General features: G+C 48.5%; 1 protein-coding gene across 2 annotated transcripts in view; it reads right to left on the reverse strand.

The window, feature by feature from the left end:
- LOC137670322 (regulator of G-protein signaling 9-like) overlaps nt 1-24,674 on the reverse strand; it is a 28,936-nt gene extending 4,262 nt beyond the window's left edge. The window contains exons 1-12 of one of the 2 annotated variants that reach the window (XM_068413085.1): nt 24,612-24,674; nt 18,100-18,196; nt 15,419-15,469; nt 15,142-15,248; nt 14,330-14,381; nt 13,218-13,276; nt 12,746-12,822; nt 11,117-11,198; nt 10,652-10,714; nt 4,051-4,080; nt 3,316-3,377; nt 912-1,025 (exon numbers count right to left, since the gene is read on the reverse strand). In XM_068413085.1, coding sequence (XP_068269186.1) covers nt 912-1,025; nt 3,316-3,377; nt 4,051-4,080; nt 10,652-10,714; nt 11,117-11,198; nt 12,746-12,822; nt 13,218-13,276; nt 14,330-14,381; nt 15,142-15,248; nt 15,419-15,469; nt 18,100-18,196; nt 24,612-24,674 — 857 coding nt within the window. Of the gene's footprint in view, nt 1-911; nt 1,026-3,315; nt 3,378-4,050; nt 4,081-10,651; nt 10,715-11,116; nt 11,199-12,745; nt 12,823-13,217; nt 13,277-14,329; nt 14,382-15,141; nt 15,249-15,418; nt 15,470-17,076; nt 17,187-18,099; nt 18,197-24,611 lie in introns of those variants that run through there. The other variant, XM_068413086.1, reaches the window with a different exon arrangement.

A 24,674-nucleotide genomic window follows, 5' to 3' on the forward strand; every position in this document is an offset into this window, starting at 1 on the left:
AAATGCCCTTTGCTGGAATGCCAAGAGACTTCTCAGCACTCTCTGTTTTCCAGAATGCTGTAATGAGCTCCTGAAGTCAGCCCCCTAAGCAAACCATAATTAAACAACTTGGTACACAGTGGGATGAGGATTTATCTCGGATTTATACTGCTCTCACAATGACAGCCCAGCTTTGCCCGAGGTTTGGCTCAGTCCCGTTCTAGAGGAGGCACTGGTGGTTGCCCAAAGCTTTGCTTCTCACAAAGGCATTCTGTGAAGGTATCCTTTGGGGCTGTCTAATGGGATATTATCCCTCTTAACAGGATTGCTGGTCTCAAATGAGAACCAGTAATATGCTGTATGCTTCAAGCCCAGAGATGCCACTGTATAATTAGCAAATACTATCCGACTGGAAAACCAAGGGAGACCTCAGAGAAGGGATGGACCACCAGTATGCAACCCAAACTCTCTCCTCAGAAAGCAGCCCGAGGTGTATGCAAAGACCAAGGGCCAGTAGTTGAACTCTGAATTGCTACACCGTTGACAGCACCTCATTTAGCAAGGTTAACGCTAAACCAAGTGCTATACCTGAGCGCAACTGGTCATATTCCATTCCTGTGCTAGTAAAAGTGGACTTCACTCATTCAAGGGGAGCGTCAGACCCACTCAGCAGGGGCTGAATGCATACTCCCATCATCAGTTTAGGAATTTTTGCAACGTTAAGGAAGGCTCCACTTGAAGATCATGCTGGAAGTTCAGCATGGAGTGTTCCCAAGAGACAGTTTCTTTAGTGTGGCCAAGCTATCTCAGAAAAGGAACGCTTCCTGCTCATGATCAGAGACCAGACATCATGACGAAATCAGTGGTTCCCTTTTCTATCAGCATAAAGGTCAGTGTCAACCACAAGTTGGCAAAAGAATACAAATACATACAGTTTTGCATTGAGATCCCAGAACTCAGGGTCATCTGTTATCCAGGGGTTGCTGGGGAGACATCCAGACAGGACAGGATCATTGGAGAGGAACTGCTCGGAGTACTTCACAAGCCTGCAAGTAAATCCAACAAAATCAAAATATTAATTTGCAGGCAGAATTGCAGCCAGCCCCATTACCACCAAATAAATGCTTGCATAGGCTATAGATATCTTCAGAGATGCGGGCCTATTAACACAGGGATCTGGAATGTGGCCCCTGCCTTACTAGAAAAATCAATTTGGTAGCTCAGTTAATCTCCTCCATTTTCCAAACAGTAAATCTCCTGGTTGACTTTCAAAGCAGTGATTTTGTCACTTCGATACAAGACTCTCTTCCACCACCTCCTTTTGCCTCTTCACTTCAAGAAGTGGGACTAAGCCCCCAAACCGCTTCTGTCTCCTTCTCCAGCCAACTGGCAAAGCCCCGATCCTGCACTGTTTTGTGCCACACGTTACAGAGAGGAAAGTGCCAGAAGAGAGGAAAGCAAGTGCTGTATTCACTCAGGGTGGGTTCTCCGCAGCCTTCCCATGGGGTGTGGGAGAGCCCAGGGAGCTCCAGGAGAGGTGAGGGAGTGCTGAGGGCACATCCCGGCTTCTCCTTTCCCCCGCTCACCTACCGCACAGCTCATTCCTCTGCAAATGACTCTGAGGGCTTGGCACAAAGCAAAAATGTCTCTATCCTAGCAAGAACCAGACAAACACTTCTCCTACCTTCTAAGTTGGCCAGACTTGTAATTACAACCGATTTCACTAATGTCCTGGAATTTCAGCTTTCTCCTCCCTTTTTCATTCTTGAAAAAAATCATCTGGTTTCTGCGTTTAAAATTCCTTCCAGGCCAAACTGCTTTCATGTGCTCAAAGCTGGGAGTGCACTGTCCAAGGACCCGTTGCTAACGGGCACCTTGGCACAGATCCTCCAGTTATACAATGCTACTGCACAAACCATACCACAGGTTTGGCACAGAAGTGCTCGATCCTATCTTCTCATGGAAATGCCAAGGCATTCAGCACCTGCGTAATTCACTCCAATCCATATATCCTAATCAAGCTACAAATCTAAACCTGTCAACTCAGGTAACACTGCTCTGTCCTTTTAATGATTAATGCTTTGCAGCTCCTCCTAAATCAATGCAATGCACACTATCTAGTTGCTGCTTTTATCCTCATAAATAATAATTTGATTTGGATTCAATTCTGCAGCCGAGATGGAGATCCAAATCTCCTGAGGATTTTTTGACCTAGGTGATAGGCATTATCCATCAGAAGACAAGGACTAACATGTGAAAAGCTCCATAGCCAAACAGTTAAGCACCACAAAATTCCTAAAAGGTAGTCAGGAGTCCCCAGCTCCAGCTCACAGTTTGGAAAACTGAGGCACAAGAGTTTTAAGTGACGTGGGAGTCAGTGGCAGATGGAATGAGCAGAACTGCTGGTGCCTTGTAAGCTGTGGTTCTCAGAAGACAGGACAGCTTCCCAGGCTCCTCCTCCCATTTCAGCCATCCACGACTGCCTTCTCCCAGGGAACAGGGCTGAGCACCTTGTTTATCTCAGATTCGATATGAATCTCAGAGTGGCAATGACTACGTAAAACAGACTGGTGGTATGGACTGCACCTCTAGGCAACTGGCCAGCACATGAGATTCCACCTAATAAATGCCTGTGGCAAGCATGCTAATGGCTAATGCCAGGACTGGAGCTTTGCACTTAACTGGCTTAATCAAAAATCTGATCAGCAAACATTCCCACTAAGAATAATTGCTAATTAATTGTGTGGACATTCATGAAGAGGTGTGTGTTCCTTCATAACACAGAATAACCAGAGACTTTCCCAGCTCTGCTGCCTTCTGGTGAGCATCACCATATGAGCAAGAACACTCCCTGGGGCTGAATCCAGCCCAGCAGGCCGGGGACCACGGACAGGAGGGTCAGTCTGTCTCTGCTGGTTAATCCTCCTGCACAGGAGCTGGTACAGGATGGACACACTGCTGCACCCTCACAAGGACTGCAGAGCTGTGCTGGGTCCCAGGTGCCGTGATCCAACCCTGACCAGTCTGAACATCTCTTGATTTCAGAGGGAATCTCAACCGAGAGGCTGGTGCTGCCCTGCAGACATTCATAGCAAAGCTCTCCTTAGCTCCAAGGGAGCCTCTTCATCAGGACTGGGACTCTGACCCCTCCTCTGCCTTGTGCCTCCTGGCACAGGCAACACACAGCCCAGACAGCACAAACAACACTGCGTGTGGCCACCACATCAATTCCCCTGACTGAGTCATCAGCTGCCAGAGCAGATAGCTTCATCATCTCATTAGGAAATAAGTGCTGAAGACTAATTGATGTGTGGACAGAAGGAAAACAGGACTTACGCTCCGAGAGAGACAGAAGATTTCACTCTGGGCTTCATGATGGCCTGCTGATAGTAGATGATCTGAGAGGGATCAGACACATCCACAGTTAGGAGCATGGAGATGTGAAGACAAGGCCGTCTCTATCTGAACCTGAAACATGCCCTCTCCCAGGTGGTGAGGCTAACTAAACAGGGACTGCTTCTTCCCTAATTATTGGATGTCCGAGGAATCAGAGAATCCATAAATTGTCTTAGTAAAATGACTGTTTTCTCTGAGCGTATTGCAAATGTCAGAAGAGCATTTTGCAATGTGCAAGTAATTAAAAAGCACTCCCCATGCTATATAAAAATTGGATAATAGCTACCATTCTAGGCACCTACAAATGCTCCGGACGATTTAGCATATAATTACCATTGATCCTTGGCTGTCTACACTGGCGCCACTGGACGTATCTCCTGTGATTTCCCCACCACTAACTTTGATCTATTGGATTTTAGCCCTGATGTCTGTCCTTGCTCGAGCCTTCCCGTCACTGGGAGAGCTGCTGGCTGCCTGCAGCGGGAGGTGCAGAGGCAGACAGTGTCCTGAAAGCACATTGACCAAAAGCTCCGTGGGGCTGAGACTCTGCCAGCCAAACCCAGACATTTTTAAAACTGCTCATCCCCTGCAAAGGGGCCTTTGAGCCCCCATGCAGCGCTGATGTAAGCAATACACACAGGATGGACACCTAGAAGGGAGGGAAGGACCACTTACCTCTCTCTTATAAGCGTCTTTAGTTTTTTTCTGTAAAATAAAGAAAAAAACCACCCATTAAATTGAGGTGGATGCTTTCACTCACCTTTTTTTGAGACATGAAAACACCGTTGCAGGGCTGCTGTTGTGCAGCGCTCTCCAATTAATTCTCACTACAATTAAAATCAAACACAGCAGCTCAGCTAATCAGGGTACCATCAAAGCTAAGAGCATCCACACACCGTAAATCGTTCCATTAGCTGTATTTACTGTTTAGCATTGCTTCTTCCATCACAGGCTGCCTGTATGCCTTCAATTAAGGGGTTATTCTAATAGGGATAAAATAGATTCGTTTACTAGACACAGATTAGATCATTCAATATTAGCTAAAGGAGACAGGAACCAACACATTGCAAAATATAAACACCACAATTAAAAGCCTCAGAAGCAGTATCTGCTGCGCAAAGGGTGCTTACGTTGTGATTTGAATAACTCAGACTATGTTACATGTCATCCACAAATGAGCAAGCAATTGAAGGCAAGAAATTAACTGCAGGGTGTTTATTCACACAGCTTCCTTTGAAGCACAGTTACTTTGTGTGAAATAAGCTTGAGGCAGGAGAAGGAAAGACAAGCTAAGTCAGGGATGCTCCCAGCAAGCCTTTAAAGGCTTAAGCAGTGTTTCAGTTCTTCATCTCCCATTTTAGCCGACAAGATCTGCATCCCAGAATTATTCTATCAAACTAACCCTGTGGCAGACATGGGTCTGCCTTGGTGAAGTGCAGTTTGTGAGCAATGAGGGATGAAGCATCTGCTATTGAATGCCACAGGCAGCCTGCTTCTCCCATCTTCTCACCAGAGAACCTGCAGCTTGAGCTACCCCTGTTTTGGGAAAGGCAACATGCTTTCCCAGGGCTCCTTTGTGAGGGGACCATCGTGGGGACACCGGTGCAGATCTGCTTTTGCATTTTAACCACCATCACTAGTCCTGCTCAGGAGGGAGAAACTGTTCTCTATATTGAAGAAAAATATGCATATTTTGCTGAAACTTGGTTGGTTTTGAGAGGGCACACTCACCATTTCAGCAGCAGGAGCAGAGCAGCCAATCTGTACAGCACTACCATGAAGCCAGCCCATCTGATCCTAACATGAACCCAGCCTAGCCAGTGTTGTACTAACAGAAATCCTCACTGTGGCATTGTAAAGGGAGGAAGGGTTTTCTGCTGGAAATATCATGACCAGCTCTGAATGACTGCAGTGCACACAATCTCAACAGGGACAAACAGGAAAGCAAACAGTAGCTGCACCAGCAGGGGTGCTTGCTGTCCACATACAAGGGACTGCGTGTGAGTGGGTAAGGGCTGACACATCAGGGGGAGGAAGAAGCTCTTGGACAACAGGATCGTTGGCCACAGGGCTGTACAGCCTCCCTTGCTGATTCAAAGCCTCCTGGGACAGCTTATAAATGATGGAGGACACATGGACCAAGGAACAGCTTTTCACCCTTCTCTGCTCTTAGCTGCAGCCCTGATGGCAGGCCAGCTTCCATGCAGACACCATGTTCCATGCAGACACCTTTCCCCCCATTTCTACAGTGTCATCATTGTTTCAGATAGACCGTAGAAATGGAAGGGGAAAAAAAATCACCTGCTTGCATAGAGGAATTCACTGTATTTACTGTCCTAGAAGTGTCCTCTTTAGAGAACTTTGTTTCTGTTTCAGGCCAGCTATTTCCTGCACAGTAGAAGTTCACTATCTCCTTGGGGAACCCGAGATACAAACCAGGCCCCAGCAGATTTACAAGTGCCAGCTGAACTGTTCCATTTGATGGAACTTAAGTGTGGCTAGGGCATTTACTTTAGGGAAATTGACACATCAAAACCATTAGATGGTTTTAAAAGGCCTCTCATTTCTTCCTCTGTTTGGTCAAGTGAGTGCCTCAGACAGGCCTGGTGCAGTGGGGCGAGGAGAGGTGGATGCTGGCATAATGGCTTGAAGGCAGCTCACATGGTAGTAAAGTTGTGTTATCTTCTACAGGGGTCTTAGAAGCAGGCAGCACACCACACACACACGAGACAAACAGCTGGTGGGAAAGAGAAAAAGAACACAGTCAGTTAAATGTTATATAGAGCAAGAAAGGTATCAATTAAAATACCATCACAACAGAAAAAATTATATGTGGGTGAGTAAAAATCAAAGCTAATGCCATGTCTGCAAACAAGGAAAGATTTTTTTTTTTACAGTGCATCGTACACCAAGGATCCCCTCCTGCCACAGCCTGAGTGTGTAGGTCAGCCCTCCAGACAGCTGGTCCTGGGAAAACCAGGCGGGCTTTGGTGGGGTGCTCCAGGGTGGGGAGGGGACTTGCCAAGGCTTGCACAGAAAACAGGGCTATGGCACGAGAAGGGCTGAGCACCACTGAGTAGAGGCACACACTGAACTGGAGCGGAATCAAAGAGGAGCCCAGTGCTGAACACCCTGCTAAGGGCTGCAGGTACTGCCTGTGCTCAGCCCTTTCCAGTTCTCCAATCCACAGTAACTGCGAAGGATCTCAGTGATTTCACCCCAGAGCTGCACACCACTTCATTTCCCTTTCTCCCACAGTGCTCCCATGACCAGTTTCCAGCTTTGCTGCTGGTACGAGGGACCCTGAATACTCTCCGTGTCCTACTGAGCCCTGCCAGTCATCCCCACCATCCTACCCATCCTTACCCCCTGCTACTGACAGCAGCAATGCCCAAGTGCCCTGTAGCATCCGCCCGCCCTCCCTCATTTGGAAGGAAATAATATTTGGAACAAAAGAGTCATTTCTTATGAGATTAATTTTGCAATGCCCTTAACGAGTGACTTATTGCAATTACCGCGGATAAGCTCCTCAGCCCTGCAGGCTTCATATCAAAATGGCAATTAGTGAAAGACCTCGGTCTGTCTCAGGCAAGTGCCACATGCTGTTAAATATCCTCCTCCCCGAGACACGCAGCAGCACTTGGACACCCTGCACGGCCTCGGCACACCCCGCTGCCACCAGCTGAGCACTCCCCATGCACGAAGGCAGCGGCTGCAAAGCTCAGCTGGGAGCCAGCCAGGACCTGCTCAAGAGCCCTGTGTCTGGAGCTGATCCACACGGCTGAAGCCACAAGCTCCTACAAGAGCTGGGACATCTGCTCATTTCCAGCTAACCATTCGCAGGGACCTCCTCTGCTCTCGGTGTGGGTCTTCCTGACCACATTGTGGAGATGATGGTCATTATGTTTTTGCCTGTCTGGCCACCATTCAGTGTTTACAGAGGCCATAAACAGCTGGACGACAGCTTTAGTGTGTATGCCCACAGGGAGCCTGGAGTGAAGAACAAGCACAGGCCACTGTTAGTGCCAGCACTGTTCGGCCTCCCTCTGCACCTCACTTCATTGCAAAAACCTGTGGGCATTGCCTCTCTGCCACCGCAGCGGCAAACCGCACTCGGCACGCACACAGCTCTGCTTCTGCACACACAAACACCTCTTCTCGGGCACAGACATGGGCCTTTCCAGACACGGAGCCAGCCGAGAGCCCCACATGCCAAAGCCAAATTCTGAATCTAACGTAAAATCATCTCACCATGCATCTCCACCGTGCTGGTGCATCCAGCCCAACAGCTAGAAATCACAGAATCCCAGAATGTCAGGGGTTGGAAGGGACCTCTGGAGATCATCAAGTCCAACCCCCCTGCCAGAGCAGGACCAGTCTAGGGCAGGTCACACAGGAATGCATCCAGGTGGGTCTGGAAAGTCTCCAGAGAAAGAGACTCCACAACTTCTTTGGGGAGCCTGTTCCAGTGCTCTGTAACCCTTACAGGAAAGTTCTTCCTCACGTTGAGGTTGAACTCCCTGTGCTCTAGCTTGCATCCATTGCCCCTTGTCCTATCGCAGGGCACAAGTGAAAAGAGGTTGCCCCTTTCCTCTTGGCACCCAGCCCTCATATATTCATACACATTAATCACATCCCCTCTCAGTCTTCTCTTCTCCAGACTAAAAAGCCCCAGGTCTCTCAACCTTTCCTCATCAGGCAGGTGTTCCAGTCCCTTAATCATCCTTGTAGCCCTCCGTTGGACTCTCTCCAGTAGATCTCTGTCCCTCTTGAACTGGGGAGCCCAGAACTGAACGCAATACTCCAGGTGAGGTCTCACCAGGGTAGAGTCTAGGGGGAGGAGGACCTCCCTCGATCAAATTTGTAACAGTCCATATGCCCAGTTAGGTTCAAATTGCTGGTTTACCCCTATCTTGTTTATCTGCTTCTGACCCTGTTATTTCAGAAGATGTGATGGATGCAGCAGAAGTGATGTGTTTATCAGGCAGACAAACTGACAGAGAATTAGGAAATTAAAGGCCAGCAATGACAACGATGACGTGTGGCCGATTTGCTGTGTACAACAAGCCAGGGCATTTCATTGAGTAGTCCCTGAATGTAGCGCAGTGATTTTTGGCTAAGGGAAAGCACCTTTCAGAAAGACTCTCTGGTTACAGAAGGCAAAAGCTGAGTGTGTACCTGCAGGCTCTGGCAGTTGCCTGGTAACTCACTAAGCAGTGAGGCTCCATCATGAGCCTGAGACCTGGGTAACAAAAGGCTAAAGCATCCCTTAATTAGCTGTTCAATGGATGGCTACTTCTGCCTTATTCTTCCTGCCTAATTGCAACTCCTAACTCATAATAACCGGGAGGGACGCTCATGGGTCAGTAATAAAAGTCCCTTTCAAAGGAGTGCAATGTTTGGCTGAGCACTTGTTTATCCCCAGAGGACTCTATCGGTTAGGGAGGGAGCAGCCCACCAAAGGGTCTGAGGCAAGTGAAGGAGAGATGTTCATGCCAACATCAGCTTCAAAGAAGTCATTCTGATGTCAGAAATTAATTATCACCGGGAATATTTTCTCTTTCTCAGCTGTCAAGACAACTAATCGGCCAACAAAGTGAAGCCAGATTGAGCAGGACCCGAGCCAAAAATCAAATAAATGGGCACTGGATTCATGCACTCATTTTCTGCCCTCATTGTTTCACCTATGTCAGAGCCAGAGGCTGAGCCCATAGAAAACATCAGTAAAACTCTGTACTGCCTTCAGCAGGGGTCAAATACAGCCAGCAAAGCACAGTCCAGCTCAGTATTTACCGGCAGAGCTTGGGCCATCCTTTCTGCTCACCAAAGGCTGTTGAGCCACAGGTGTTTGTGAGAGCAGCCTGCAGAAATAAAAAAAAAAGCTGCTAGTCCAAAGGTGGCTCTACGTGGGCTTTCGGCTGTCTAGTGTATTGTCAATCACTCTGCAAAAGCAAAAAGAGGAGCAAGAAGCACCCTCCCTCTTCAGCTCAGCCTCCAGAAAGGAGACACAGCTCAGAGATCAGCTTAAAGGAGAAATGCAGTGAAGTCACCCCAAGGCTGGTGTCCTTTGGCTCGTGCCCTCCTTGCAGTCTCTGCTGATGAGGGGAGCCGACCACCCTCTTCTGTCCAGGGTAGGAACTGAACGGAGATCCCTCAGCTCAATTCCTCTGCGCTACCAAGCAGCTGGCAGATGGCTACAGGCTTTCAAACTGTTTGCAAACCTAAAATCTCTTTCCATGTCATCTGTAAAACTGTGGGCGAGAAGTTGGCTTACTCCTCTTTTCCATCCCTCTCGCTTTCCTCCACTCCTTTTTTCTTTATAAAAAAAAAAAAAAGGGAAAAAAAGGCTTTCGGCAGCTGCTACTTACAGCAAGAAAAAATAAAATACACCCAACCCTACATTTTGCTCATTTTCAGTCTCTATAGCAACAGAACACAGTTGGCCAAAGCAATTATCCTGCCTCTGGCTGTTGAGATGTTTAAAGGCTGTTACAGAAATGAGAAGTTGTGGGAATACAGTGAGTGTGATCGCAGTAACATTTGCATTTAATTGCTGAGAGACATTTTGACTTCACTTCCAAATGAACACCATTAAGTGCACAAATGCAGGATTGCTTAAAAGCACTGATGGAGAAAGAGAAGAGCAGTTCCAGCTCCTCATCCACTGACTGCATTTGTCTTACTGTGGACCCTGAACCAGTCCCACCCAGTTACAGCCTCCACATTCTCAGTTAATTAATTCTGTTTCTTTATGGACTAGCTATACAATATGAATTTTTAGGCAACATTTTGTGTCTCCCATCCACCACACCAACTTCTCCATCTTCTTGCCACACGTCACCCTTTTGGAGGTATTCTGCCATTTTATTTTAAACCTGGATCTTTCCTCTGATCCTTTACACCCCACAACCCCCCACAGTCCATTCACTACTAATAAAAAGGCAGCAACAAGCATCTGGAGGTAGAGGACTCCTTAATTCAGCTTTACCACCAGAGAAAACATGTCCTGTAGCTAAACACTCACACTAACTGGTGTGGCAAGAAAGCTGACAAAGTATTCTCAAGCCAAAAGATGTTGCCAAAGCCTATTTTGAGGGCCCCACCCCCTGGACAATGAGACGGCTTCAACTTCTGGCCCGTTTGGCTGTCACAGCTGAGCTGACTCGCTCAGCCTGTGGTGCCCAAAAAGCCACAACCCCAGGGACGTTGTCTGGGTCCTCCCAAACAAATTCAGTAGGTGTGGAAAAAAAAACCAAACCTGTCTCACCTGGTTTACCTTATTTTCATTGGGATCCGTTACACGGTCTAATCCATACTCTAGGGCGTCTAGCATGCCGGGCTGTTATGAACAAGAAACATCAATAGCTTTGTAACTCATTTGTTTTAAAGTCTGTGGTTCACCCAAATGCATAAGCAGAGCCCCCAAGCCCCAAAGGGCTCCAGTGCCAGCAGCTCCCAGCCAGCAGTACCCTGGGGGAGCTCTGCCCCCAAATCTGGGAACGTTCCCCTCCAAGCATGGGTGCTGCAGCCAGATCTCACTCCCTTGCACCTTTGAGAACAACAAAGGAGAAAGGTGTGGACTCAGGGCAGGCCTGGGCTGACCCCTTCCCCGAGGAGAAGCAACAGGGTGTACAGCCTGGAGGTCAAGGCCATGCCCTTAGTGTGAGGGGTTTTGTCCCAGGTGGCTGCAGGGAGGGCACCACCGAGGCACTAAAGCCACATGCCAACACCTTCTACTTACAGGAGTTCGGTTCACAAGCCAGTAGGCTCTCTCCTGGCAGTCCAGGGCGTACCTGTCTGCCTTGTTCCGCTCCTTCCCTGCCCTGCAAAGCCAAGAGCAAGATTTAACTCTACAGGGAAATTCATAAATTTTGCTATCCTAAACCCAGTGGGATGAGAAAGGGGGCACACCCCCTGCCTCCCCACCTGCTGACCACACCTTACCCCAGCTAATTCTGGACTGCAGATCACGCTGTTCACATGGCCACACATGACTGTAGCTTTTGAGAAATCACCATCTTCCCGAGCTCAGCTGGGAGCAGACACATCCTCTTTTGATTAGACAGCAAGCCCTTTGGTGGAGTTTTATGCTAATGACCCGCTACTTGTGGTCAGTCCTGCTGCCTCATGTTTATCCATTTCCAGTGTCCCCGGGCAGTATCTGAGGACTGCTGTGCAGAGATACATCCCGGACACATCTCGTCCCTGTCTTGCAGTAAAGGGGGGCATTTCTCACAGAAATGCTTTGGAAATGGGGCCAAGCAGTGTTCCCAGGCACTAAAACCCAAATCATCTCTACTGTTAAATAGAAGAAGTACCAGCATGGTTTGGGCTTGGACCAACTAATTATTTCCCAGACAAGTCCTGGGCGCAATTTGGGACTTATCATGGGCAAGGGAGCATTCCCAAAAGGCTGTTTGCATGTGGTCACTCTGCTGTGGTTAACAGGGTGGATGCGGGCTCTTCTGCACCAGTCTGCCCCAGCATCGTCATCAAACAGCCTCAGACGTGTTTAATCTACTAGTTCAGACATAGTCTCAGTATCTAACTTTAAAACTGCATTTGGCATCTCTTAGCCCAAGTCTGACCTCAATTTACAAGAACAACAGTCTCGTGTTTAATGAGACAGTTATCTGATGAGCTGTATTCTGACGACTTGGCTACCATCCCAGCGAAGACAGAGACGTTGCTGAACAGCAGAGGCGGTGCCTGCCGTGCTGGGAGGTAAAAAAGGTAAAAGGAATCCACAGAAGTAGGAAAGATCTTATCTCCAAAGGAGTAATCCCATCTCACATTCACCAGCTTTACCTGGGAATGTGAAGGATTCAGCTCCTAAAGCCAAGTCATTTTGGCTGGGTGCCTAAGTGTGCACTTCAGAGTGTTCTCTGGAAGTCCCTGCTGGGAACATTTACTGCTTCTTGATTCAGGCCATTCAGTTCAGCTGTGAGACATGTGCAAGCAGTAACTGAACCAGACTGATAACAGATCATAAGTCCAGTGGCTTGATCCACAAATGCTCATGGTCAAACCCGAGCTAAAAGAAGCTGTCCCTCATGAGGGCTTGCACGCTGCAGCATCAGACCCCAGCTTCTTCAGGGAATCCCATCAGGTGCAAAATCTAAGTCTCCCCTTGCACACTTACACATGTTTCCACATTTCTAGCAGACAAATGCCAGGCCGGGGTGGGTGAGAAACCCCCAGCTGATAGGAAAGGCAGGTTTGTTTCACAACCTTGAGGGGCACTTGCAAGTTATTTTAAAGCTGCAATTTATGTTTATAAACTGTAATTTAACTGTGTACCATGACAGTGAAGCTCTGCCTCCTCATACCCTCCCCAACGATGCAAATAAGGGAACACAAGTCAACTCACCTATACTGCTCTTTGGCCTGCATAATAACAAAATCCCACTTGTAGTTTATTTTTTCATTGAGCATGTTGTAATGTTCCTGGAATAAAAATAAAAAAAGTAGTTAGTGTGAAAATTCTGGACAAGGCACTCCCATGCTACGGTTTTCTTGACTCTCCATAGGTCAGCTAGGCCAGGCTGGCAACCAAGCCAAGAAATCTGGATTGTTCTGAAGGTAATTACATGAATTGCAACAGTTCAAAAATACCACTGCAAGGAGAGCAATTATCCCCGCTAAAATTATCATGGACTTCAGAGTATTTTCCTGTACTGCCCACTTTTTCACTTCTAAAATTTTGGCTTTTGACACTGCTGGAGCAACACCTCATGCAATTGAAGAGGTGATTTTTTGCCACGCTCCATTCATTAGCAACAGGGGGCTAAAGCTATAGCAAACGAGGGGCTTGCAATGGAACAAGTACAACATCTCCTTACCTTTTCATATTCTTCTAAAGCCCCTTTCTTCTTAATGTTCTTCTTCGCTAGGTAAATTGCTGTGGAGGGAGAAGCAAATAAGCAGTCTGTTATACTTAGACCAACAAATCCAAGGATAATTAAAAATTTACCCACACAAGAAACAAAGGAATCTTTGTCTATTACAATATCTTCCTGGGCATAAGCTCCAAGCTCACAAAAGCTCACAGAAGAAAAATGAACTGGTGCTTTCACTTTGTTGCTGATGCTTCACGAGGCAGTGCCCAGGCAGGGAGCAGCCACGCAGAACAGGCTGTGTGTGCCTTCTGCCAGCAGTCACTCCTCCTTCGGGAATTCTACCAGGCTTTCACAGGTCAAAGGACACTGCACCAAATCTTTGATATGCTGAGGTTCTTCAGAGTCTGACCTCCAAGTTTTCCAAACACAGGCCAATGTTTTGTTACAAGTTCTATTAAAAACATTCCAATCCAAAATGGGCTTTTTTTATTTCTCCAGAAGATCTACAGCATAATGCAGATACACACCACAGAGGACAACCTTGGTATGAACAAATCAGTCTGTGAACTGCACAGCCCACAGGAGCAAACCAAGCTGATCAGCCCAAGTTTCATGACCAGCCCTATAATAAAAAGCATTATAAAAGCAACAAAAATTGATATGGAAAGAGCCATCTGGAGATGTCGGGAGCCACTGTGCATTATATAAAGAAAGAACTATCTCTGAATGCAGGACTTGATCCAAATCTACAGGAACACAATCTTGGGCTCAGATCCAGGAATACACTTAACTACTCAGGGAAATCTAACCTTGTGTTTAAAGTCTTTCCTACCCAGCACAGTATGTCCAGTCTGATGGATCTTAGTGGAACATAAGAGAAGTTTAAGCACTTTCTCTCATCAAGGCCACCACAAGGCAGTTAAATCCAGAGTGTTCCCTCAATCCAGCATTACTGAGAATTATTCACAAAATAGTATGAAAGAAAATGCAAGGGCTGGTCATCGCATGTGGGGGCACAGGAGATAAAGATGAACAGCAGAGACAGTGCAGGACTGCGTGCACAAACACGTGGGCTCGCACTACACCTCCTCAACAGGCACAGTGCCATCACTTACCATAGTCTGTGTCATCAGCAGGCCAGCCCTGCACAGGCCAGAAATAGGGGGTCTGCAGAAAAACAAGCCCTTCATTAGTGCACAGTAGCTTTGACCTCATGCCAAGAGGGGCACAGCACCACCCACACTGGAGGGAGAGGAAACCTCTCCTTGGCCGTACTCAGAGCCTCAGCTCCTTCGCTGTATGTCAGCTCGCACAGTGGTGTGGGCCAGCTGCAGCAGGAGAATCAAGGTCAGCAGACTGCCAATGTCAAATCCACTCCTGCTCTGCAGTCAGTTAATAAGGCCAACCTCTCACTGCTGCCTGCGCGTTCAGACCGAGATGCTGGAGCTTGACAGGTACCACGTGGGAACCAGACTCCTCGTTCAAAGGGTACCCTAATTTCCCATCGTAGTGGAAACAGTCTAACCATGAACCTTGATAACATCCCATTACTACTGTGATTTTCGTATATTTATTATTCAGTCTCCCCAGATCATTCTGTTTTCAACCAGTGATTTCACTTGCTACTTTAAGACCCGGAAGGGAATACATATTTGGAAGGAAGCACAGCTATTTTGGAGTTGAACAAGTAAGTTCATTTAGTTGAAGGAAGTATCACAGTTTGCCTGTAAACTGTAATCTGAGACACAGAACTGGAGGAACTAGCCTGAGGCTTCTCTGTGGATCCCTTCCTCCTGCACACTGAACAATTAGCATGGCTACACAGCACAGCCTCATGCCTACAGCTCCTGGGGAACTGCCCCAGCTGCCTGTTTTTTAAACTAGTGCTGAACTCCCTCTCAATGGCTTTAGACAAGGTGCAACTCACTTGAAACCTGTACAGGCTGCCGTCTGTCTTAAGGGTGAGATTCTTTGGCTCCAGAAGAGGGTAGATGTATCCATATTTGACAAATATGTCCCCCAGGTGGACTGCCTCTGAAAATGGAGAAGGCAGGCGTTTTGATTGCACAGAAACACTGCACTGGAATTTAAAAGTGAGCTGCTACTCAGGAGAGAAGAATTCATCTAAGAGGTTTTGTCTATGGAGACCTTAAAGATTTACAACTCAAAGCTGAAAAAGCCTTAATTTGTACATTTCTACCCACCTTCCTCATCGATCTGCAAGCGTTGGAGAATCCACTGCGATATATCATTACCTGTAAAGCAAAGAAAATGTCAGGTGCCTGAAACTGGGAGTGTGCCAAAATCCACGGGCCAAAACGAGACCTCTCCAGTCCTCACCCCTCACTGTGCTCTGGAGCCCACCAAGTGCACAGCCCCCTTCTTGCAAACATGCTTTCAAATGCACCACACAAGAGAAGCAGAGATAAAACACACTGCTGGTCTCTCGCTGGTCATGGTGTCGTTCAGGCTTTCTCCTGACCAAGCAGGCATCAGTCTCCATGAGAGGGAGCCCGAGGCAGGCAGTGACCTCAGGATGGCACAGCGTGAGCATGCAGAAGCACACGTGGCCTGAGCAATGCTTAAACCCTCATCATTGGCTTAGAAAGGACTTAAGCCATGCAACAGCTTCCACGCAGAGGGAAGGTGAAATGCCCCTTGTTTTGCACCATCTTGTCTTGAAAGATTCACTGCAAAGTATCTCCAGATTCACAGAGCATGGTCCTGTCTCAGTTTTAGTAAGAGACCAGTGACCGGTCCTCTCAAGTCCTTTAAGAGACACAACTTTCAGCGCAGAAGGGATGCCCGAGTCTCAGATCCAAGTTGTAGTGGTCACAGGACATATCCAAGGGAAACAAGATTTCTGCATTCACAAACACTTTATCTCTCCCAGTTCTTCTGCTGGGGTGTGGCCAGTCATACCCACAGTCAGCATAAACCTCCAGCTGTTTTAGTTTTATATTGTGGGGGCAAGTTTCACGAACCTCCTTCCAAATGCACTCATTCCCTGATCAGTTATTGGTCTTTTCCTCCAAACGTCCCCTAGGATTGCAGACTGAGGTGTTGACCTTTCTTGACATTGCAGTGATGACTTAACTTTCTAATAGGGGCTCAGAGCTCTTATCCTACCACGTGCTTCCTGAAATAGATGAAATTAAAGGATTATCTCATCACTCATTTCTAGACAGCTCTCTCTGTAAGTGTTGTCCCCCAAAGGTGTGCATTTAGCATGGAGGTTTATTTGCCTTTTCTGTTGTGAGCCATTTTACTGACACAGAATTTAACTAGTTATCTTCCTGCACATGAAGAGCAAAGCTCTCTTCAGTGGATCTGTGTCCACTGCTCTAATGTCTTCACCATTCCCTCACTAAACATGAATCAGTCTCTTTTGCAACACCCAGAAGCCAATCAGCATACGTGCAACTTGTGCAGCACTAAAAATATCCTAGTTTAGAGAGCGATGTCTGCCACACAAGGAGACTGGAACTCGCCTGTCAGAACTTGAGTAGAATTTATGACTTATGCAAGAGGGAACTTGTAGCAATTCTGGTTAAGGAACCAGAGCAAAGCACACAGCACGCAAAGAGGATGAGCACCAACGGGCATCTTCCCTCCACATCATCTAGCCACGGACTTTTAGGAAGTTGTATTTTACATTGGTCAGACATCAAGAGAAGTACTTGTTCCCCCTGCACTTAATCTAGGTGGCATGTCATCTTCAGTACAGGGGAAACTTTTCTGCAGTGCTGCCTTAACTATTCACTAACAGCTAAGGGAGGCAAGGCCAGATCCTTTCCAGCTGCAAAGCACTCCACCAAATTCAGCTGCATGACAGCTATGTAAGCCAGAAGGTGGTTTGTACCGTAATGCATGGAGGGTGCTGCCGAGAACAAGCTTCAGATGTCGTCCAAGTTCTCCTTACCCTTTCACTGACTGTACCCATGGGCAAGTGACTTCATCTTAGTGCCTCTGCTTCCTCGTTTTGAAAAAACAAAAAAAAAATGGGTCAAACAACACACAGGGCCTACAGGGCTTCGCAAATGCGGTCAGGAAAAATTAATCTATTTGGCTAAGTTTACTCCTGAGTTGCCTGGAGCAAGCTCACTGGTTTCACTGGGAGTTTTTGTTCTGAATTTCAAAGTGCTGCAGAAAGACCAAAGCAGAAGGAGGAAACTTTGGTACAGTACGTGTGAATATTTATAGTGGAGGATCCCTCGCAAGCCTGTGGAGGCTTGGACGACAGGGAAGCAGAGGTACTGCCAGCACCCTGTGAAAGAAGCCTGGAGGCACAAAGGAGGCTGAGATAGGAGCTGCCCGTAATGCCATATGTGACACAGCACAGCTCCCCGCCTGTTTCTTCTTCAGCCTGCTTGAAGGAGGAAAAGCTGTCATTTAGAGGCAAAGAAGTAGTTTGAATATTTAATTATTTTCCTGTGTACTGAAGAAAAATTACTATTAGCAGAAAACATTAAAAGGGAGACTAATTGTTGTTCATTTCTAGACCCCAGTCTGCCTATTTTAATTGGTTTTTAATATTTAGCCTTATTTGTGATCCAGTCCCACCAGGAATACAAGAGCACCTATTCAACTGTACGCTAAGGGAAAGCAAGGTCACTCCAGTTAAACTCACGTGAGACACCTAAAACTGCGTGATTATCAACCTTTGTGCCTCTGATTCAGAGGGCTAGGAGTGAAAGGAGACACGAGTGAGAACGAGATAAAGGGAGCAGATATGTCTCAAAGGATGTACAGCAAATATTTTTGGGAGCACTGGCTCCAGTATGCACCCAGGCAGTGGTCATTCTGGGGTGGTCATGGGGTCCACACACAGCTTTTCTTTGACAGACTTCCTTGGCCCGGTCCTTGCCCCCGGTGAAGCTCTTACCTGCCACAGCATGTGGGATGCTTGTGATCATCACCGTCTGTGTCTGCGTCTTGACGCCCGTGTCTGGATTCTGCATCTCCATCATAAGTGCTTCAACCTGCAAAGCATGGCAGGGATGGGACGCGCTACAGGAGTGGACAGGAGGGAGCCCCAGGACCACCACAGATCTGGGCAGCATCCCAGAGGGGTGTGCAATGGCGTGCCACAGGAGCAGATACAATAACCACAGTCATCTCCAAACCTCCCATCTGAGATGCCACCTCCAAACCATGTCAGCTTTCACACTGTCTCACAGTATCACTCCCTCTTACAGAAGACACACAAACAGCCAGGGTTAGCAGACAAGGGATGGGATGTAACCACTCCACAAGAGCTGAGTTAAAAAAAAAAAAAAGAAAAAAAAAATAAAATCTCTGCTACCCATAAACGTTCTTCTCTGGCTCAGTGGACTATTTGCTGGGGCAATAAGAAAGAAAAAAAGGGGGAGGAAATAAAATCTGTGCTTCTGTTGTACAAATAGCCCAGCTGTGCACAGACTTGTAGATATTGCACCACGCACTAAGAAAATAAGCAATATTTTGGCTGAAGACCAAACAGCAAAGGTTCTGTTTCTGGTCTGCAGATAACAGCCAGACAGGACTTGAGAAGAACAACAGGAAAGGCACACCGCTTTGCTCGGGGGCTGAGCAAGAAGCTCAAACCCGGGGGAGATGAGAACAGCCTGTCCTTGGAGAAAGCAGAGCCACCACCCGAGCCAAGGCTTTGAAAAGCTGGCCAAGGGCTGACTACAGCAGGGACCAGAATTTCTGTGTGGGAAAGCAGACTGCAAACACAGAAATAGAGCCCAGCTCGTAGGAAGGAGGTGTCCAAGGGACTGTCCCCTGTTCCTGTGGACAGCCCTGTCTGTGGGCAGCAAAGCTCAGTCCCTCTGGGGTCCAGCCAGAGACACGCCATCAGCAGCAAGGCACCCTCCTCCCTGGCAGCATCTCCCACGTTTGATTCCTGAGGGATGCTGCTGACTCGTTTATAGACTCACCACCCAAGCTTTCAACAGATCATATTATGGAGGATGAGTCTCACCCTCAGGGCCAGACTTCTTTTACTTCTGGTTCCCAATTATATATATTTTTTTTTTAAAGATTAAGACTTTCAAAGCTATTCTCCTCCTCTTATATTTGACTTCTTGCTAGCACCACCCTAAAAGTGCAAGAGCCTCCTGCTCGCCCTGGGGATCCTCTGCTCAGACGGTGGGGTTGTGCACGCTCCTCATCTCCTTTTTTTATACTATCTGAGTGCCGTGAGAGCACTAGCTTTGTGGAAGATGCTCTTCTTTTTGTCTTCTGCTTCCAGGGATATTAAATCAAAACTGGCCCAACAGGACCAATTTGGCCTCTCTGCACATTCATTTTGGGCGAGGCTGTAGCTTTTTAACTAGGATTAGAGGATTTAATGAGTGTGACTTGATGACACTCACGCATATTGAAGGGTATTGTCTTCACAGGCACCACAGTGACTTTGGTCCTAAGTCTTGCCAAGTTTAGTGAGGATTTAAGCCTGTAGTGACAGGATGCACTCTGGGCCTGACAGTAAAAATGGAATTTCAACTGCTTTTAAAGCCAGTGTCAAATTAATACTAAAATGGAGAAGCCTGGTAAAATTTCACACAAATATTTGTATAAATACTTACATAAAATATTTTAAAATAGCAAAACCAGACCCAAAGCAATGGAACATGAAGACTTTTTTAGACGTTTTAACTGAACCCCCGATATTGACCTCAGCAAGCTCAAGGCTGGGCATGGAGAGATGCCCATGTAGCTGTGCGAGATGAGGCGAGGCCGGACAGTCCAGCAGCAGGGCGCTAATTTAGGCAACTCAGATTCAGTTCCCTCTAAGCAAACACGGCTGATCTTGGGGAAGTCACCTACTCTCTCCATAACAGCATGTCCGCTCCGCAGACAGCGCCTCGTGAGCACGCAGGGATACTGGGGGTAAACACAGCGCTGCTCATCACCACCACACCAGGTCCCACCAGGCTCACGCAGGACTTGTTCCCTCCAAGCAGTACAGTACACCCTGCCCCGGCACAGGGCTGCCGTTCACTCCCCAGTGGGCTCGAGAGATGGGAGGAATTGGCTCAGAAACCCACACAGCCTCCCAGCACAGCATGTTCCCTTTCTTCAACAAGCAAAGAGCTCCAGACTCTTGTCACGTTCATACCCCACCAGGCTCCCTCTTGTCGTTGAAGAAATAACATGTATTAAAAAGAAACCAGTGAGATAAGCCAGGGAGCTGCTGTTGGGAGGTGCCTGCTGCTGTGGCTGCAAATCATGCACTTTGCTGATCAAAACTCAGCCTGTCTCTTCCTCTTCTCCTAAGGGAACACTGCTGATTACGGGTTGCTGGCGATTCGAAGTTGCTATCAGCACCAGCCTGCCGCCGGGAGGCCAGGAAGGCTGGTTAAAACACAGTGGGAACATTTTCTTGTTTTGCTAAGGGGTCTAGCACATTTTGTCAGGCTTTCAGCCAGGGAAGCACTGTCTGTTTGAATTTTGTAGCGCCAGAAGCCACTTCCCGATGCTGGTTGATGGGTAGAGATGGGCGCTGAAGTAAATATCAGCAGGACTGCTGAAGGAGCCAGGCTCTGGGGTGAGCTCACCTCAAGCACAGAGCCACTGGGAGGCACGAGTCCCACCAAGGTCTCCCTTCAGATCAACCGGAATCTCTGCACGAAGGTGAGCTCACCCCAAAAGCCACAGAGGAGACAACAGGAAAACTGTCTGCCCTCCACGTGATCACAAGAAGTCACTGGGTTCACTGAGTGCGAAGCAAAACTTGAACTCATGAACGGTAAGAAAAAGTATCGCTGCCTTTCAGGAGCACGTGGGAAGCCCCAGGGAGGGTGAGGGTCCTCTCTGTGCAGTGCTCACCCATGAATGATCAAAAATTTACAGGGCACCCATGGTTCTGGAGAAGGAGGATGGATCCAGCATGGATGCTCTCCCATGGGAGGGAGCAGTGGGGGCACATCACTGCCGATGGATTGCTTGGGTGAGTTACCCTGAGTGTGTTTCCCATCTTTGTTTCTCCAAGCTTTACCCTTCGGGCACCCGCCAGCTCCCCAGGGGCAGGGCATCCGCACCACAGAAGCGCCAGGCTCCGGGTGCTGAGATTCTGATACACAACAGCAAAACATTTCCAAGGTGAGGAGTTCAGCCCCTCTCAGCATTAACCCAGACAGGGGCATCTTTGCCTCAGGTGTAAGAAGACCAATTTTCCCAGCAGGGTCCAGCTCACAGCTGAGTGCCCACTCCAAGTGCTATAATTAAACATCTGCTTTCTCCATCACCAGTACTTGCCCAGCTCTAGCCCCCCTCACTGCCTGGTACTCCCTGCTCTGATTTCCAAGCTAGCAATACAGTCCTTCATCACAACTCTGGCCTCAGAAGGCTAATTCAATTGTTTTCTAGGTCTACAACTACCAATCCTGCTTTGCACAATCATGGATGATCAGAAAAAAAAGAAGAAATTAAAAAAAAATCGTTAACCACCTAAAACTTCCTGGTTTTTGTTAATTAAAGCTGAGAGAAGGAGGCCTGTTACCACCCAGTGCACAGTGATCCCACACCCAAAGGAAGTAAATCTGTGACTGGGAGGGCTGGGCTGTAGCCGACTCTTTCCATGTGCTCCCTCTCCCCTCACTGTGCTGCCATCACCCCTCCGGCTGAGCCTCCTACCCAACCCCACGTGGCAACAGAAACCAAAGCGAAGCACAGTCCCTCCTGGCCAAGCACACTGCCTCTCACCGGGGCTGCTCGGTGCAATGATGCTCCACAGCAACGAGTAGCACCAGCACCTCCCTGCCTGGAACAGGGAGAGGGAGGATGGGACGAGGTTGAGCTCAGCCTAAGGCTCAGCTCCAGCCATATCCAGGGCCTCACTTTAACAGAGAGCAGGAGTCCAATGGATAGCTCTTCCCAGCAAAAATGCACTTCAGATGCTCACGCACCTCGAGAAACATCCAAGCAGATGAGGGCCAGCAGCTGCTGGAGAGTCTAAGCCTGGAGAATCAAAGCCAGGCTGGAGAAGCCCTCAGCCAGTCCCTCCCAGTTGCAGTACTGCCTCGGGAGGAGCCACCAGCTCCACCAGCGACCAGAGCAAGGAGGAGGCAGAGGAAAAAGGCGAGTGGCATCCATCAGCCCTACCCACGAGGCATGAGTCACGATGCAGCTCATGTAGCACAGCAAGGAAAAATACACAGCCCAGCAGCTGCTGGAGAGCACGCCCCTGCCCGGCACTGCCTCATGTTTTGCCAGCTGATGCCCAATGGAGGGCAGATCCTGGCTGCTGGGGCAGGCACAGGCACCAAGAGCTTGGGTGGATTCAAGCTCTCCCAGCATCTGGCCAAGCACATACAACCAAAATGCATTTCAGAGGCTTCCTCCCTGTCCCCACAGACTTTTGTGCCAGTATTCTTCCTACCAAGACAGTTTATGAGGGGAAAAAAATAGGATAAAACAACCTAAGTGTTAATCATGGGTATTTCATGGACCAGCAGGGCCTTGGAGGGTGCTTTCTGATTCCCCCATGGTTCAGCCCTGAAGACCAAGCTCTACATCCAGCCCGAGTCGTGCACAGCAGCCTCACAGCAAGTACACAGCACTGCCCACTGCCCCCAAAGCAACCCCCTTTCCTCTCCCCCTCTCTGATGGCAGGATTGCTGTGGTCACAACCTGCCTGCTGGAGAACCAGCCCACGGCAACGCATCACAGCTGCAAAGGCACCACAGGGCCAGCAGCCTGACAGCAGGGCAGGAATCCCTTCGTGCACCTGGAGCAAGCCCACCGGTACAGCCTATGTGCCAGCTGGTGACAAAGCTTGAGCACAGACTTAAGCAATTAAGAAAGCTTCTCTCTAGGATTTTAGCTCCTTGCGGATCTAAGCCCGCAAGGTGCTCGCTCGATGCGTGCTGAGCATCCTCAGCTCCCACCGCAGGCGACCAGTAAAGGTACTCAGTATTTCAGGGCAGCTCTGAGGACACGGCCATCTGCATACAGACCACGCTGCCATGTAACAGCCGAGGCTCCATCCACGGCTCCCCTGAGGTCTGAACGAAACACAGAAGGAAGGAAAGCAGAGATGAAAGCCAAAACCTTTCTCTGGGAGCTTCCTTTCCTAGGGCTAACAGGTCTAGACTTGCAAAGCACTGTAACTACTCGCTGTGTAACGCTCTCGCTGCTCACAGCACGAGTGGCGCGTGCTCTGTAACAGCGGTTCGCTGTATTTTAACGGATCTTCCCACCTGAGGAACTCGGAGCACTCTGCAAAGGCTGCTATGCTCCTACAGAGCAGCGAAAGCACAGCTGCTGGAGGTTGTTTGCTCAAATCACACAGCTTCTCCTCTGCACCCCCGCATGCAACTCCACAAGAGTACTACTCGGTGCAGAATTTGTCCCAGAGTATTTCCTTTGGCTGAGCTCCCCAGCCAAATTTACCTTGAAAGACTCAACACCAAAGAAAATACCTTCTTTACCTCCTCTAGCACAAAATGCACAGTGCTTGTCTTGCCAGGCTCATACCTTAGCACTGAACAGCCCCAAATTTCCCCCCCTTCTCCCCCTGGAATCCTCCTCAGGTCGTGGGCATTGCAGGAGAGCTAACTACAACTCGAACAACAACTGTCTGCCTGTACTTGTCACTGGAAATTCAGCTAATTCCACTCAACAGGATAAGCCACAGGCAGGAGAGGCGGGTGGGAGGAAAGCTAGCTTAACACCTTTCTTTTTAAAATCTGCAGATACAAGTTATACTAAAACTGGCTACACTTTTGAATGAATGCTACAAAAAAAAGAACACCAAACGCTTTACAAAATTACACATCACATCCAAAAGCGTAGGCATACATCTTCCCACTCTTTCAACTGTTTCTGGTCACAAACATGCTCGTTTCTGAAGAAGTGGAAAGAGGCAGACAGTTGGCCACAATACATCCTCTGAAAGCGGACATCAGCTGGAAACACGTGTGCTGGACCAACCGTGGCCCAGAACCGAACCAAGTGGCCTGGTGCCACAGATGATGGTTTTTCCCTTGGGAAATGACATAGTTTTGAGGGTGTTTGGGGAAGAAGATGGGAGAGGGAGAAAACGTGTCAGAGTAATAATTCAGCTGAGGCTAAGCTACAAAAATACACAAAATTACAGTTCTGTTTCCTTCAGTACACGCTGCCCCTCAGTCCCACAGCCTGAACCCCGGAGCCAGAAGGGAACCACGGGGCTCTGCAACAGGTCACAGTCCCCAGACTCCCGGGGATGGGACTGTCACTCCTCAGAGCCCACATCCCGGGAGAGCCGTGTCCGGGCAGGATGCTATGAACACGGGTCCCCCCACCCGGAGCACAGGTCAGCACTGCCCCCGGGCACCGCATCGCCCCGCCCGGACACCGCCCCGACGCGCCCGCCGGTGCTGATGCCCGGAGCGCTGCGGCTGTTCCCCAGCGCCGCTCAGCCCTCACCTTTTTCAGGAAGGCCATCCGCGGCCGGTAGCGCTGGCCCTGGTCGAGCCGTGTGACCGTCAT

Source organism: Nyctibius grandis, chromosome 15 (genome assembly GCF_013368605.1).
Source record: "Nyctibius grandis isolate bNycGra1 chromosome 15, bNycGra1.pri, whole genome shotgun sequence".
NCBI lineage: Eukaryota > Metazoa > Chordata > Aves > Nyctibiiformes > Nyctibiidae > Nyctibius > Nyctibius grandis.